Source organism: Leopardus geoffroyi, chromosome D1 (assembly GCF_018350155.1).
Source record: "Leopardus geoffroyi isolate Oge1 chromosome D1, O.geoffroyi_Oge1_pat1.0, whole genome shotgun sequence".
Taxonomy (NCBI): Eukaryota; Metazoa; Chordata; class Mammalia; order Carnivora; family Felidae; genus Leopardus; species Leopardus geoffroyi.
Window position 1 is genome coordinate 88,359,642 of NC_059329.1, and position 17,712 is coordinate 88,377,353.

The 17,712-nt window shown below is 49.8% G+C and overlaps 1 protein-coding gene across 2 annotated transcripts in view; it reads right to left on the reverse strand.

Annotated features, from left to right (window-relative positions):
* Window positions 1–17,712, reverse strand: part of ABTB2 (ankyrin repeat and BTB domain containing 2) — a 175,630-nt gene that overhangs the window by 47,720 nt on the left and 110,198 nt on the right. Inside the window, exon 1 of one of the 2 annotated variants that reach the window (XM_045484921.1) lies at window positions 3,195–3,302. The exons of the other annotated variant lie outside the window; for it this stretch is intronic. Coding sequence (XP_045340877.1) covers window positions 3,195–3,213 — 19 coding nt within the window. The 5' untranslated portion in view covers window positions 3,214–3,302. Of the gene's footprint in view, window positions 1–3,194; window positions 3,303–17,712 lie in introns of those variants that run through there. 2 annotated transcript variants of the gene reach the window in all.

Genomic DNA, 17,712 nt, shown 5'->3' on the forward strand with positions numbered 1-17,712 from the left:
TTAGCACTTCAGCACCAGAGGGGAAGAGCCGTCAAAATCAATCCCAGGGGGTGACAGTCTGTACATTGCTCCAACTCACTGTGTGGCTTCTTAGAAAGCACGAGAAAAGCACGATCAGACTGGCTTAAAATTACATGTTGGTTCTCAAGAGCATGTGGCCACAGAGATTCCCAGCCTTTGGTAACTGCTGTTCCTGTGATCAATGCATCTTTGTCCAATAGCCCCCTGCACTTTTTTTTTTCTTTTTTCTTTTTTTTAAAGAAAAATACCCACAGGACCGTAATCAGTCACTTCGGGGAATATCTCTTAAAATGCCTTGAGATAGCTGGAGAGCCCCTGGGATGTGGCCAGATCTGGGTTAGAATTCCCTGTCCCGCACACGGAAATGTAATGAGGATGGTGACTGCTATAGACGGCGAGCAGCGCGGTGAAGATGGGGCCTTGGAGCTGGGACGTTTGGGCTCCCGAATCTGGCTCTGTCACTTAACCAGCGGTGTGATCTCAGGCCACTTACTGCATTTCTCTGTGTCTCAGAGTCCTTGCGTGTTAAGCGCAGATAAGGAGAGCACCTCCCTCACTGTGTGGCTGTGAGGACTGATGAGCTATTGGATGTCAATGTTGCACCAGCGTGTGGCTCAGAGGAAATGCTCTGTTGGGGGCTGTCGCTCTCATTTTTGCTACATGCTGGGAATGTAGGCTTAATTTTCACCTTCTAATTTATTCTTTCTAGGGGCCCCTGGGTGGCTCAGTCGGTTAAGCGTCCGACTTCGGCTCAGGTCATGATCCTGCAGTCCCATGAGTTCGAGCCCCGCGTCGGGCTCTGTGCCGACAGCCTGGACCTTGCTTCAGATTCTGTGTCTCCCTCTCTCTCTGCCCCTCCCCAGCTTGCACTTGGTCTCTCTCTCAAAGATAAACATTAAAAAAAATTTTTTTTTTAATTTATTCTTTCTGTAAGGTAGGCACTGCTGTCCCCATTTTAGATATTGGGCGACTGATGTTCAGAGAGTTTGAATAACTTGTTCAACCCCGAGGCGGAGCTAGGATTTGAATCTGGATCTGACGGGCTCTCAAATGTGTACACCTAATCCCTCTCATAAGCTCACGTCCGACGAGCGCACCACCAAGGCTCTCCCGTGGCTGCCCCGGGTCGGTGGACTGTGCATGTGCTGATACCGCTGTATCACCACCGCCTGGTTCACCCAGGAAGCCCCCTGCTGCGTCTTGTGTGTTCCTCTCCTGTGGGGCAAACACACGTGACACTCTTCTTCTGCCCGGGCCCAGGCAGAGTTCTCTGACCGCTCTGCAGGTTCAGCTGACAATCAGCCCTGCCCTCCTTGCCTGCCTTTTGCCTGACCCAGCCTCCCTGCCCTCCTCTGTGCTGCCTCACTGCCCCCTCAACCCCCCTTCAGCCCTCCGGGATGGCAGCGGCCCCTCCCATCAAATCTAGTGCTGACGCAGCAAGGCAGGGCATCAGAGCACTTCCTCAAAGCATGCTTCCCAGTGGGAGGATAGGGAGGGCACGACTGGGCTCCCCCTACGCCCCAGCCCTGTTCCCCAAAGCAGAAACTCTCCCTGACAGCTGAGTGCCCAAACACATTAGGGAGAGCTGGCTCTGAGCATTAAAACAAGTAAAATGAAAGGGAATCTGCACCCTTTCCAACACACACACACACACACACACACACACACACACACACACACACACTGTATAAGCTCTAACCCACAGACAGCCCAAACATTTGGGAGAGTTTCCACACATCTATGGGTCCATGGGTCCTGTGCAGGCTGTGTTCCCCTCCCTTCTTCATTATTAATCTACAGAAACAACACTGGGGACATGTGGATCAAATTTACAGTGCTTATGGCAAGGGAATAGGAAATTCAGCCGATTTGTCAAAGGATTCCCAGGGAGAAATATTATGTCAATGGATCCAGTAACACGAGCTGGCAGCTCCATTAATAACGGTTCCTATCTTCCTAGTCATCACCCAGCAGAGGGGCTTTCACTTAATATTGTGGCAAAAGTAATTATGAACCTGTTATTAATCATAATAATTGATGGCATCAGAGCTTTTGCGTAGTACCTTTTGCTTTTAAGAGACATTTAACATGGAGTAATGTATTCTTCCGGCAAGGGAGGTGGGGCGGCCATTGCCAGTGAACAGCCACGTCTGACTTCCATTGAGGGCTTACTATGTGCCAGGCGCTGTGATAACCCCACCGCATGACCACACTGGATCCCCAAAACTTCATGATGTACTCTCTGCACCCATCTTACAGATGAGAAAACCGAAGCCCCCAGAAGATGTGCCCAAGGATACTGAGGGTCAGTAGAAACAGAACTGGGGCTAGAATTTCGATCTCTTGACTCTCAAGCTACTGAAATGAAATGGCGGCCTAACTGTGGCCGCCCTGTCCTTTAAACAACCCTAGGAGATTTGTGAGAAGAGGGGTTCCATTCTGTTTGGGCCCCGGGGTCTGACAGGAGGAAAGAGAAACTAAGATCCAGAAACAGCACTTTCCTTTTAATGGGTCTCTAGGCACCTCTTGCCAAGGATCCCTGGAGGCCGCCCATGGAAGTCTACAGATGGAGGCTGTCCTCTTATTCCCTCGGATCTTTCCAGAATGCAGCTCCACCACTTGTCTTCTGCATCTGCCCTTACAAAAGCCTTTTTTATGTCAATCTGAAATTCTTATAAGCCTGCTCCTCAGCAGCTCTCCGTGGAGATGGAAAATCTTTACGTTCTCTTAACACTTCAGTGCCTTCTTAGCCCCACACAAATTCCCAGCCTTATGATAGGGGCCCAGGGCAAGGTCATTCCGGAAAAAGGGATTTTAAACACATGCACGCACGCACACACACACACACACACACACACACACACGCATGCACACCCCCCCCACAGAAACGTGTGCGCACACCTCCCCCCACCCCAACACACAGAGAGAGCATCTCTCTCTTTTTTCCATTGAATAAAATCTTTAGGAAAGATTATTTCAGTCATGATTGAAAAGAAAGCATGTTGGAATGCTTCTCTTGTGATCAGTTCACAAGGACATCCCTGATCAATGCTGCTGAACTCTGTAAAAGTCACAAAGAAAACCCACAGGCATCAACTCAGATCATTACTGCGACATGACCTACTGAGTCGGGAGCAGCAGGAGGCAGTAAGTCTGATGGAGTTATCCTTTACCTTCTATAAAAATCAGCATTTCTGTTGAAACAGTGTTCCACTCGAGTGTACTGTGACTGTAGGTGAAGCCTCCACATTTCTCAGTCTACACACAGAACCATAATCTTCCCTCACTCGATTTTTCTCAATGTGGTTGCCCAACTCCTGAATCTCGGAACTCATTATCTCATCCCCTAAAGCTGCAGCTCCCTCCTCCACCGTCCCCTCCTGAGCACGGGGCCACATCCACCCAATTGCACAAGGACGGCCCATGAGTCATCCTTATCAAGTCTCCCTCCTCCTCCTGCACGCATCCGATCAACCACGAGCCTTGCTGCTTTTACCACTTCAGCATCTCAAACATCCGCCACTGCCGGGACCCCAGTTCGGGCCACTGTCTCCCCTCACCAGATGCTACAGCAGCCTCCTCTCCTGTCTCCCCCCACCAGTCCTGTCCCATCCTTGCCGGCCCTTACTCTGGTCAGTCCTCTTCCGTGACTCCCCGCTGCCCTGCAACAAGGGCATTTAAGTACCTTTCCACAGGTTAGAAGAACTTTCTTTCTCTGAAATTTAAGGATGAAAACAATTCTGCCAGTGAACGGGGGAAATACCCAGCACCTCCCAGGAAATCAGCAGAGCTGAGAAGCCTGAGCGTATCTGCTCCCTGTTTCTTTGAGCTGTTTTGTTTTGTGAGTTTGGTCACCTGGCTCTGTGCCAGCCCTGGGTTTGGAAAAGCAACACGTTTTCTTCCCAGCTGATTCTCCACCAGCGCCCAGAGAGGGCGCCCTTGAGTTACATGGGAAAGCCACCGAGCAGAGGCCTGGGAACCCCGCCTTCTTGCCAGGGGTTGCCAACCAGGAATCAACCTGGGTTTCAGTTTGCAGCTTGCCAGCTCCCCCAAGCAAGCGCCACGCCAGAAGCAGATGGATTGCACACTGGGTTGACAAACCAGACTTTCAGTGCTCAGGTTTTTCAGAAGCAGGGCTTAGTCCAAAGGCCAAATCAATGGGGATCTCATTCTGTTCTCGGGGAGAGTCGGTGGCTTCTGGAGTCTTCTCCTGCCCCGGGACCCTACAGTCTGGCCTCTCTGTGTGCTCTAGCACTGAAGTGTAGCCTTCCAAACCTTCTTCCCCGCTTTCATTCCACTCTTTAACTTCTGAACTGTCAACAGTGGGAACAAACAGACCCTGTTATTATTATTTCCTATGGTTTAATTTCCCCCACAGCTCCAGTCTCCCTCCGCAGCACACACACTCAACTTTAAGGGTAAAGAAGAAGTCCTTTTTTGTGTGTGAAAACTGGATAGATTTATGGGTCAGCTTTTCTGACCAGTCATCAAAACACCATCAAGACTGTAATATAACTGTCCCCGCAACTCAACAAGCTATTACCAGTGCTCTCCCTAGACCTGTAAATGTTTTCAGGGCAGCGTGACAGCAGTGGGCTCAGATGTCTGTGCAAGGCTGTGTGTGCGGCACCCTCTCCCACCCCCGCCCATGACACTGCCCACCGGGCTCACTAGCAACCGGCTCAGGGAAGCTCATTTGTGAAGACGGCAGAGGCCACCGCCTGTCTCCTGTTTCTTTAAAATGAAAACCGGGATGCAGAGGATTACTCTTTTATTGCCCTTGTGAGGAAACTTGGCAGGGTGGATTCTACTGGTTTTCTTAGGAGCTGGAAGCTTTGGGTGGGGTTCAATCCATAAGCTTCTGAAAATAAAAATTATATTGCCCCGCTGAATGGTTTCCAAACAGCCCACATAATCCAACACTTTTTACTCTTTAAAAAGTGTTTCCATTCTCTGATCTGGAATTTTATATATAGCACGTTTAATGCCCAGTGTTGGACATTAGTCATACTGAAACAAAGTGCTGAAAAGTTAAAGCATGGATAGTTTTCAGAGAGACCCAAATGGAGCGTAAGGATAGTCCATTCTAGAGAAACTTCACCGAGTGGTGTTTCTCCTGACGTTCTAAGGTTGGGGGTGGGTGTTGAGGCAAGGGGAAGACGAAGGAAGTAAGAAGAAAAAACCTGGTGAACTGTCAATCATCCATGCAAAAAGGATTCATCAAGACTAACTGATAGCTCATCGAACTCTTGGCCAGGACCCATCTGAAGGTGAGACCACGATACTGTGAGGCCCAAAAGTTCAACTGACAGAAGATGAGAGCCCGGGAGGCAGGAGCGTGGTCTGAGTTTGGGAAATGGGGTTTAACCATGGCTTAATAACGAATGGAGATGGGCTACCCCGTAGTGAGTGGCAGGTACTCTATGCCAGGAATGGGATGAACCATTCGAACCCACACGAAGACCCTCGCAGTGGTCTTATTTCTAGTAGCTAGTAGCTAATACTATTACTTGCTCCACTTACCAATGAGGCACACTGTTGGCTGGGTCACTTGGCTAAGGTCACTAAGCTAGAAGATGACAGAGGTGGGATTCTGACCCAGCCTGTCCGACGCTGGAATCCAGAGCACCACGTACAACCGCCTCTCACATGCGGCTCTCCCCCGTTCAAGGCCAGGGACAGAACATTTCCTTCTCCACTCCCCAGTCCCATTAGCAGTGCACTTTCCTTTCTTCTTCAGGGTCAGGAAATTAAAAGCAAACATAATTGCGCTCTGGTTAACACCTTACTCTGGCTAAGTTATCAGAACACGACTGGCTAAAGATGGTCTTCCAGTTAAGTCAGGCCCAGGGGACTAGGAGCTCACTGTTAAACAGTAAAATCATAAGACACATTTACGACTGCCCGGGGAGCTAGGGGCCAGAGAACCAAGGGCAAGATCAAAGGCTGCTGAAGTGCAGCGTGCTCCTTGCCAGCATCCCCAGTTCTCTTTTAAAAAGATGGTAAAAAGCAAACCTCACCATGAATTCTGGGCTGGAACTCACCTCCCTTTGGAAGCTGTGACAGTCCTGGGCTGGCTGGCAGCAGACCCGCTTGGGGAGCTGGCCTTGGGGCCACCCTCTTCCCCTCCAGCTGGCAACAGCACCTGTGACCTCAGGACTGACTCACCCAATTCTCAGGGGAGCCCCCAGCAGGGTGAGGATTTACGGGGGGAGAGTGGGGCCACCAGAAAACAACAGCCCAACAAAGTAGTAGGGGGGAGCCCAGAGTCTCCACGAGGGACGCTGGCTCACTGGCATTCTGGCCACTTGTGTCATTAGGGTGCCTATCGGTTCTGTCACAGACCCAGGGGACACATGTTGGGAGCCCATAAAAGAACAAACTAGTAGAGATCGTGGATTGCTGCTTAATTTTTTTAGAGTAAAAAACCTAATAAAATGCAGTCTGTTCATTGCCATTTCCCCTCTTTGCAAGAGAGTGAAATAAAGCCAGAGTAACCAAGCAGATCAATTTCAGGAAATTAAACCTAAAGGTGAACTCTGGAAAAACCAGCAATAGTCACAACACTGGGCAGCACGGAGCAGAAAACTCACAGTGACCTACTGAGCTTTTTCCCGTGGAAAAACATCTCCATGGTGTTTAGAATACTTTTTAAGAGATTCTGGGTGGCCTCTCTGCAAAGTATTGATGTAACACACCAAGAGCTTGAGTGACCAGAAAGCATGAGTCTTGGAACCGCTGCCTCTTAAAAAAAAGAAGCCACCACATGACCATGGTCCTTTGTCGAATGCCGTCCTTGGCCCACAGTGGGCGAGCACCGTAATTCCTGTGAGCCAAGGCCAGCACAGAGCCACTTTTGTATAAAGGCAACACATTCAGCACGCATGGGTGCATACACACACACGGTCATCACCCTAAAATATCAGCCTTTCCCCCAGTCAATGCACACAGCCACTGAGGTAAGAGTGGTTCTGTCTCTGTTTGAATTACCACGCTTTCTGAAACTTTTTTTTACAATGATTATGATTTATTGGCTTAGTAAAATATTATTGTTATTAGGGAAATGGGGGTAGGGAGGGAAGGATAGCCTTCGAGAATGAGGAGGGTGACCAATGTTTCTTCTGAGCAAAGGAGTATCTCTAACTTCAAATGTGGCAGAAAATTAGTTATCGGAAATTAAATTTTTGTATAAGAAAACAAGTGAATGTTAAAAAGGAAACTACTATAATTGAGTTACCTATAAAGAGCCTGGAATGGGGGCCATCTAACATAAAAAGATAGTTATTTCTGCATGGGAGAATTTTAGATGACTTTTTTCTCCATTATTCTTCATACTTTTTTTCCTACTAATTAAATAATTACTACCTATATTTTTAATAAAAACAAAACCATTATGAAACCATTGTGAGCTCATGGAGGCAAAAAATAAAAAAGGTAAATAAAAGGAAAACCTGGCTGTTTTATAGAAATATTACCACACACACACACACACACACACAAAGGTAAGAGGAAAGGACATTCTTTTTGGAAGAAATCCAGGCAGAAACAGTTCTACATTGCTAATGCGGTGGTAAGATTTTGTCTGCGTGCCTCATTCCAAGAATTTGCCCCTCTGAGAACCAGCACCTTCACCTGGTGGTGACTCCAGGTGACTCAGGGGCTGCATCACCAGTGGCACTTCCTGGAGGATCCTGCCAGACACTCAGCCCAGCTGTGTACCTACCTCACTGAGCCTGTGTGATCACGATGCAGCCACATGGTGGCCTAGACCTCCAGCAGCCGCTGTGACAGGTGCAGGCTGCAATACGCTGGTACCTGAGGACTGGGACAGCCAGGGAAATCTTTACACCACACGACCAGAATCACTAACCCAGAAAAGGAGTCTCGGGCTGCTGGTGCTGGCCTGGGGGTACCAGTGGGCACAGGGGTGGGAGAAGAGGCAAACCCTGGACAGGAGTGGTTGTTGAGCCACATCTCCTGTTAGAGACCAGTGCTGCCAGTAGGAAAAAGAGGGGAGCAGAGAAGTCTCCAAGCGTCAGCCCAGAGGGGAGGAGAGGGATAAATGAGCCAAGCACCCAAAACGTGCACAAGTCACCCCTTGGGGGTTAAAAAAGAGGCAAATATCACAAGGTCCCGGGCAGATGGCCAAGGCATTTATTAACAGATCATGAGTACATTAGTCAGAAATTTACTACGCTCGAGTTCTTCTAACAAATCTAACCTGCTTCAGTTGGCTTTGGGTCCCATTCCAAAGGGTTTTGACTATTGGACTCTCTAGATGATTTAATAGCACGAGTCAGAGAGAAGAGGGTTTAAAACCCAGCTCTGAATCTTATTAGCTGTGTGACCTTGGAGTAGTTGCCTAACATCTCTGAGCCTCAATCTGCTCATCTGTGTAAAAAGCTCCTAGCTCTCAGGATTGAGGATTAAAAGAGGTTAAGTGAGCACTTAGCAAAATGCCTGACATATAGTAAGCACGTAGTAAATGGGAATATTCTTATAAATGGCTTCACTGATTCCCAGAGCCAATGGCTTTGGAATGAAGCCATCAGATACCGTATAAAAGTACTTACCATCATTAGGAGGAAGGGATGAACCCAAAGCCAATCTATCCCATTATTTTCCTAAAGACCACTGTGGTCTACACTGATAAAGAATCATGCTTTACTCACCAGAGAGGGGTTATTTATTCTGCATTCATTCACTCACTCATTTATGCAACAGCTATTTATAGATGACCTAATCATGTGCGGAAGTAGCTATGCTCTGGGGATAGAAAAGTGAACAGACAAGTTCCCTATCCTCTTGATGTTTGTAGTCTAGGGAAGGAGGGTAGATGGTACAACAGCCAAGTCAAGACTGGGTGAAAAGGGCTAGAGACAGCACAAAGAGCCCAGAGGAGGGGTGTCCACGCCAGACTATCCAGGCCTAGTGGTCCAGGAAGGCTTCCTGGAGGAAGGGACATCTCAGCTGATGATGAATAAATACCAGTCCCACGAAGGGGTTAGGTGGGTCTTCCAAGGGAGAGGAAAAGTCGATTTAGAAAGGTTCAGGAACAATGATAGTTTAGGGAGAGGCCCTATGGGAACTTGTCATGAAGTTGTGTTTGTACAGTAAACACTTTATTTGTACTAGACGGTGTTTATTTGGAGCAGCCTGGGTGGTGGCTAACAGATCATTGCCCTCTCTCCACCCACCCTTGGAGCCAGTACTAATCCAAGGGTTAGCAAACTTTTCCTGTGAAGAGTCAGAGAGTAAATATTTTTGGCTTTGCAGGTCTCTGTCACAACTACTCAAGTTGGCCCGTGTAATGTGCACATGCAACATGTAAACAAATGCTCATAGCCGTGTTCCATGTATGAAAGTATCAACATGGATTCGCATTTCACCTTCACGTGTCACAAAATAGTCGTCTTTTAATGAACGTTTTCAGCCATATAAAATGTAAAATTCATTCTTCGCTTGTGGGTCATAGAAAAACACGTGTCAGTGAAATTTGGCCCCGGGGCCATGCCTGCTGACCCTGGTACTAATCCAGAGCACCTTGGAGGGACTGAGAGGGGTAGTGCGGCGATGGGCAGAATGTGACAGGCCTCAGGGAGGGGCCAGGGTGGAGGGCACCAGTCACAAGGCTCTAACAGACCAGGCTCTGTCCTCAGGGCAATACGGACCCACGGAAGGGGCTTAAGCCCTTGAGTGACAGGGTCCCATGCACATTCGACAGAGAATCAGGCAGCAGCGTGTGAACAGATGGGAGGTAGCATTAGACTAGGATCCACACTGCTGGCCCGCTTCCCTGGGACTTCACAATCCAAAATCCACCCAGCCCGCTGCCTGGGCTCTCTTACCTCCATAAAGCTGGGCATTTCTTTAAACTTTTGCATGAAACACTTGAATATCAAAGACAGAGGTAGCAGATCCTATTTTTAGAACTAAAATTCAGCAAGGTATCATTTTTAAGCCCAAATAAGTGAAAACTGTATTTGACTACCTTTAAAATTGGTGATGTTCCTACATCACTTTTTTTTTTTAAATGTTTATTTTATTTTTTTTGACAGAGAGAGAGAAAGAGAGTGAGTGGGGAGGGGCAGAGAGAGAGAGGGAGACACAGAATCCGAAGCAGGCTCCAGGCTCTGAGCTGTCAGCACAGAGCCCGACATGGGACTCAGACCTACCAACTATGAGATCACGATCTGAGCCAAAGTCAGATGGTCAACTGACTGAGCCACCCACGTACCCCACTAGGTCACTTTTAAGTAGTTGGCAACTTTCAATATACCCGGCTCAAAAAAGTAACTCACAAAGAACGGGAGTATTTTTATAACACAGGCCTTGAAATCTGGGCCAGGACAAAGACACCCCGATGCTAAGTGTGCAGGGGACACCAGAGCCCAGAGGCAGTGGTGTCCCCTTCATAACTCATACAGGATGCACACACACATACCCACCCCCCACACATGGAGAAGCGGCTGCTTGCAAGCAGTTACGTCCTGGTGACAGAGAACACATTCCCTAAGGCCCTAGGACGCTCTGTGTCAAGATTAAGTGCTGGCTTCAAATTTGGAGTATCTGAGGGGGCTACAGAAATTTTAGCATTGTGCTATTCCCGTGACTCATTCGCTTATGCAAATGTCCCTTATAGGCCAATTAATTACCCTCAGCTTGGCACTAGGAATACAGAGCTGCATAGACCCAGGATCCTGCCCTAGAGGAGAGGAAAGACATGTAGACAAATACTTAAAATGCAGCATAATACATGCAAGAGGAGGGGGCTGGAGTCAGTAATAGGAATTTGGACAGAATCTGGAGAGAGGGCTTTTGCTATGTGCTGTCATGAGCTATGGTGGGGGAGGGGAAATAACAGGATGTTTCAGAAAGCCCCCACTCACTCCAAGAACCCCGAAGGGATTGTAAAGACTTTATGAGAAGCAAACAGTTCCTGGTCAATATGGCTGAATAACATCGCATGTCACCAGAGTGGGTTGAAGAGGGTGGAGAGGAGGTAGCTGGAGGGAAGCTCATTTAGAGACAGGAGGTCCCTGCAGAATGGTCATTTCTGAGCTGAGGACACCCCAAATTTCACTGTGTCACTCTTGAGGGACCTGATCTTGAAGGACCTGATCTTGAAGGACCCCATGATCTTTCCCCACTAAGATGTATGAAAACAGTCACTGGATGCTTGAAATTGTGCTGATGCTCTCAGTGACCTATCCAATGCCATTCCTTCCTTCTATCAGAACCCCTGAACTATTCTGTCTGGAATAGTTATGTACTATGAGCCCTGGGGGACACTTTCCTTGGCCTCCCTATACCTGTGCGACACGGTTTTGGACAATGAGACATACGGTCAAGACTTCAGGGGTTCTAGAAGATGTTGCTTTCCCTGACCTAAGAGGATACAGGCCACCCAGCCAGCTGGCAGAACTTTTGCTTTTCTTACTGCCTCCGGTGTAACACGATATCTGAGGAAGGTGCAGCAGCAGCCATTGTGCAACCAGGAGGCAGGCTGCCTGTGGCAAACGCTGGAGCACCGTCCAGTCCCCATGGTCCTGTGGTGGAGGGGGTGGACCTGAGTGAAGGGACAAGAGCAGGGTGAGAGCCAACATGTTAAGGATGGCAGAGCAGGGAGCAGAAAGGGCCTGGGTCTCAGACAGCCTCACCAGGCAGCTGACCACCACCAGGAACTGCCAGTCTTGGAATGTTCTACAAGAGAAAAATATCCCCCTCTTGGTTTTTCTAGGGCTGTCCTCCCAAAGTACCACAGACTGGGGGGCTTGCACGACAGAAGGTTATAGTCTCACGATCCTGGAGGCTGCAGGTCTAAGTTCAGGCGCTGGCAGGGCTGTTTTCTCCTGAGGCCTCTCACCTTGTCTTACAGATGACCTTGCTCTGTGTGTCTGTGTCCTCATCTCTTCTTATAAGGACACCACTCATACCGGATTAGGGCCCACTCCTATCACCTCATTTTACCTTAATTACCTGCTTAAAGGCTCTATCTCCAAATACGGTCACGTGCTGGGGTTCTGGGGATTAGGACATATGAATTTGGGGGTGGGGGACACAATCCAGACTATAACCGTCACGTTTCCTGTGACTTGCAGACGTAGTGATTTCTCTAACACAAGAGGATTTCTGTAAAGTATGTTTCCAAAAATATTTTTAAGCCATAGAACCATTTGTTCAAATGCAATCATGTGGAAAATCCGACAATGAAGCCATCGCCCCCATTCTCCAGGGCCCCCATGCCTCAGTGGAGGCCCCATGACTTCTTAAAGCCGGCTGTCCATTCCGGCTGGCTGTGGAAATACTCGTCAGACTCCACCGAGAGCAGAGTGGTTGTGGTCCACAAGGCCAAGTTCCCTAAGGGCTTAGGCTGGCAACTCCAGCCCTCATTTAGCTCAGACCTAGGGGCTGGAAAGCTCCCTTCATGGGGGACCTTCTTGGCAGACCATTCGGCTGCCACCAGGTGAGTATCTGGAGTATTTTAAGAAACCCAAGGAAGCAAAAAGAGGAAAATAAACATCGCTGTAACTTTACCACATGGAGATCATCACCATCAACATTATGGTCTTATATCCTTCAGGCTTTTGAATATGCACCTAATGCCTCTGAGTGTACATCTATACTTTTAATTTTTCAAAAGGAACCCTGCCATACACTTTAATGACTTCCTTTTTCACTTAATATTTCATGGACATTCTCCATGGCCCTAAATCATGTTTCTAAATGTTTATTTTTGAGAGAGAGAGAGACTGAGTGCGAGTGGGGGAAGGGCAGAGAGAGAGGGAGACACGGAATCTGAAGCAGGATCCAGGCTCCCAACTGTCAGCACAGAGCCTGACGCGGGGCTCGAACTCATGAACTATGAGATCATGACCTGAGCCGAAACTGGACGCTTAACTGACTGAGCCACCCAGGTGCCCTGATCATGTTTCTCATCATTGTTTTCAACAGCCGCAGCACACGCCATTCTAGAGGTCCATAATTTGGGGCAAGTCAGGAGGGACCCCTTGAATATGACTTCAGAGTGGGCAGAGTGTCCCCTGAGTCACTTTATTTATTTTTTTTACTTTTTTATTTTTCAACGTTTATTCATTTTTGGGACAGAGAGAGACAGAGCATGAACGGGGGAGGGGCAGAGAGAGAGAGAGACACAGAATCGGAAACAGGCTCCAGGCTCTGAGCCATCAGCCCAGAGCCTGACGCGGGGCTCGAACTCACGGACCGCGAGATCGTGACCTGGCTGAAGTCGGGCGCTTAACCGACTGCGCCACCCAGGCGGCCCCGTTTTGGGTACTTACTAAGGTTTTCTTAATATTTACTGAGTGTTCACTACATCCCAGGCACAGGCCACTTGCTGTCTCATCCAACGTCCAAAGTCACCCAGTGACACAGCTTCTACGGCTAACCCCATCAGGCGGATGCAGAAATGGAAGCCCAGAGAGGCGATGAGATTTACCCAGGACACGAGTGAACGGCAGAACTGAGGTCTGAGTTGTGCAGTCCGCCTCCAGGCCCTGGGCTGTTCAGCTACACTGACAAGCATTCTTTAAACCCTGGCACTCTAGCACAGAGAAGAGCCCTCAGGGCTCCACCTGAGAGCTGAGGAACTTCCCTTCCCACCTGGCACCTGTTAGAGAGGTGACCTTATTAACAGACCCTCCTAACAGACATCAGCACCCTCCACCTCTTCCTTAACTTGAAAACCAGGTCTCACCAAAAGGGAATTAAAGCTCCAGGAAGATGGGGGATTTCCTCACACGTGTCTTTGGGTGAGAGACTCTCACTCCCTGAGGCCTCGGAGGCCTGGCTACGGGGCTGTCTTCCAGGGAGGAGCGCTGGGGCCTCTGGCCCGCTGACACCTAGTCCTGGACTTGCACACAGGCCCACTCTCAAAGGGGTCCTCTTCTCCCACTGGGGGACCCAGGACTCTCAGTGCTTTCCGTGCAGAACCCACCTGGGAAGGGCTCTTGCTACGCCGCAGGTTCAGGGGAAAGACAGCTTGCCACATGCTCCCCCGGGAGGGAGGCCTCTCCCTGGGGAGCTCCTGTCCCGCTGCCTTGGGGACAGCAGCTCCGCCTGTCTGCCGTGCTGTATGTGACCCTGTGCGCTTCAACTGCAACTTTGGGCTTTGGCCGGAGTCCCTCACTGTTTGTTTTACAAACTCCTACTTACAGTCTCAAATTAGGCTCATTAAAAAGCCAGCTCCCCATGGGGCTATAAACGTCACAGGGACAAGCGCGGAGCGAGTTTACAAGGCTGGCGTGTGATCTGCCCACCAAGACGGCCCGCGGACCCGGTGGAAATAGTGAATCAGTCTTTTTGGGCAAAACCCCTTCCCCAGGGCCCTCCCCGACCCACGATGTGCTGGCTACTGGCCAGAGAAGAGGCAGCACGGGGAAGTCCTCTCGAGACAGCTGGGCCGGCTCTTTCTTGGATTTGAGTAGCACTGAAAGGAGGGGGGGTGCCCACCGCCACTCCCCGCCCCTCTGCTAACTCAGCCTTTCCTCACTTCCTCACGTGCAGCGCCCCAGCTCTGTTTACACTGCCCCCCACCATCATGATCGGAGCAGAGGCCTCCGCCCACACAGCCCCCACGTTGTCCCTCATGCCCGAGCAGATGAGCCTTCTCTCTCCCCCGGGGAGTTTCTCCTGCCCCCATCTGAGTGCCGTCATCTTCACTTCGCAGCCTCTGCCCGGGGCGGGGGTCACAGCCAGTGGGCAGTGGGTCTGGGTGAGGGGAGGGCAGAGAAAGGGTACCCTGTTCCCCGGCATCGGGCCCATTCTCCAATCATTAACCAGTCGGCATGTCCCCAAACTACACTGAGGCTGAATGAAGCAATCTGCCACCCTGGAGATCTCACCATCCACCCCCCAAGTCACCTGCCAGATGGCCGAGGTGAGAGAGAATCAGAGTCTTTTGAACTCCTTGACGAAGTTTCAGGAGATACTCTGTCCCAGGGCTTTACGAAAAACACACACAAATGACATTTCTCCTACCCTCGCCCCGCCCCCCCAAACAAACCAAAGCACATCACATACATATTTATAGAGCCAAGGCTGAAAGGGACTACAGAAACCACATGGCCTCCAAGCCCATTCGTGTTTCCCCACGGTGCAGGCTCAACGTGTGGCCGCCACGCTATGTATACTCACCCCCTGTGCCCCACTGCGGCCCAGGACCTACAGCTCCAGCTGATCACGGCTCTGATGTTCGACACGCCCAGCCAATATGCCAAGTGGCTGTCTAAGGGCACTGTCTTAGGGGCCACAGACTCGCTTCCTCCTAAGAGAGCTCATGTGCAGCTCCAACAGCTAGAAAGTTCTTACTTAATCCGATTCCATCTTGTAGCAGCTTCTATAGCCCCGGTCCTGTGTCCACACCAGTAAACCCCCTTCCCGTGGTGGGGCCCTTCCCTCTACCCCAAGTTCCTCATGTGCTGTGGTGCCATTCCTCCCAAATCTGGGAGCCCAGGATTCCTGCACAACTCTGGGGTGTGTGTGTGTGTGTGTGTGTGTGTGTGTGTGTGTGTCTATCCAGACTGGTTCAGAGTCTAAAATGCTCATGACTGCAGCCTCAACATTGGCGGCTTCCCCCATCTGTGTCCATCTTCTTTCTCCCCAGCGACTGGCCACCACCTGCCCAGAGCCTCCCCTGACCACAGTGCAGTGGTTATGAGCCCAGCTTACGAATCAGGCAGGCCCTGCCTCAAGTCTTGCCGCTGACTTGCCATATGGCCTCAGACCAGCAACACCTCCTCTGAGCCTGTTTCCCTGTCTGAAATGCTCACTCTCAGAAAGCAAGAGGGAGGATCAGCGGAGACCACACGAATGTGGGCTCAGGGCGATGCCAGGCACAGAGTGGGCACACAGCAGACGGAGGCTGTCCTTGTCCATGCCGCCGCCCTCGCTGGCTCACTGTGACTGCCACTGGACTCTGCTGAACTCTGCTCCTCTGCCGAGTCCTCTGGCTGGACACGGGAGTGGTTACGAAGGGCAGAAGGCTATTATTTTTCGCCTTCCTCCTTCCCTCTCTCTGCCATCCCTGTAGTTCCAAGAACATGGAAGATGCTTAGTAAGTTGAAAAACCCATGTTCAGGGAACCTGGATTGGACACTTGCACTGTTAAAGCAAACCAAAATAATGGCTTTGGCTTCAGATGATGTTAAAGGTTAAAGAAAAAAACCGTATCTGTGACGTCAGTCTCCTCCAATAGCATGTCCGGGAGGGCAGACGTCAGAGGGCAAGGGCCTGTTGGGTGCTGACCGCTCTGCCACAGACATTACAGCAGAAAGGAAGGAGAGAGGGTGTGTTAGCATGACCGCCAACCTCAGCCCTCCCCAGCCATGATCCTCATCCAAAAGCTGGGTGGGGTGGGGTGGGGGTGGGGGGGTCGGGGGAAGGGCACTGAAACGGTCTGCAAGGCCCTGCCACCAACTGTAATGCTCTAGTCCACTGCTGGTAAACAGCAGCTTTGCAGACTTGAGCCCACCCTCTTCGCCCCCAGTACTCTTTTACCTTAAAAAGAAACAGAGGGAGGGAGAGAGAGACAAAAGGAGGGAAGAAGGGAGAAAGGGAAAGAAAGTGTTTATCTGAAAAATAAACACAAGGGCTCCACGGCTGCTTTGAACTTAGAACCTTCGTGACATTTCCATTAACTACAAGTTTTAGAAAAAGCCACTGCCTATTTGACTCTCAGTTCTTCAAATAAACATTGGAAACAGCTTGGCAGGATGAGCCCTCTCCCTGCCCCATCCCCCCAGGACCTCAGTCTCTCCAGGAAGAGGTGGTTTTAATAGAGGGGCTCTCCTGCTGGGATGGAAAAGTAAAAAGGCAGCTCCCCTTACAGGGATGACAGCCGGCCTCCTTGGGGAGCGGTTAAGAGTTGTAGTCTGGAGGAGGAGTTGGAGAAGGAGCACGGGGTCAGAACGAAATGTCCCACGGAACTGGAGATTTAACGGTGTTCCCAGTTTACCATTAAGAACGTGATGCTGTAAGATGTTAAGCAACTTGCCCGCGATCACACAGCTAGGAAGTAAGAGCTCACATGCTTCCCTTCCATTCCAGGAAATCCGGGCCGGCCTTTACAAGTCAAAATCCATTGTTTTTGTTAAATTGAGATACAACCCCCCCCCCCCCCCATCGTAAAATTCATCCTTTAGAAGGGTACAATTCAGTGGTTTTTAGTACATTCACAGAGTTGTGAAAACATACCATGATTTAATTCCAGAGCCTTTTCATCACCCCAAAAGACACCCTGCACCCATTCATGGCCACACCTCACTGTCCATCTCCGCCACCACCCCAACCCTACTTCCTGTCTCTGTGAATTCACCTATCTTGGAGTCACACAAGCAGCAGTCTTTAGTGTCTGGCTTCTTTTACATGGCTTAATGCTTTTAAGGTTCATCCACACTATAGCACGCACAGTACTTGACTCCTTTCTGTGGCCCTACGATCTTCGGTTGTCTGGATAAACCACTTCTCGTGTACCTATTCATTTGCTGATGGACATTGGGTTTGTTTCTGCTTTGGGGTTATTATGGATAATGCTGCTGTGAACATTCACATACGAGTTTTTGTGAGGACATATATTTTCGTTTCTCTTAAGAGTCTCTCCAGGAGTGAAATTGCTGGGCCTTATGGCAATCCTATGTTTAACTCTTCAAGGAACGGTCAAACTGTTTTCCA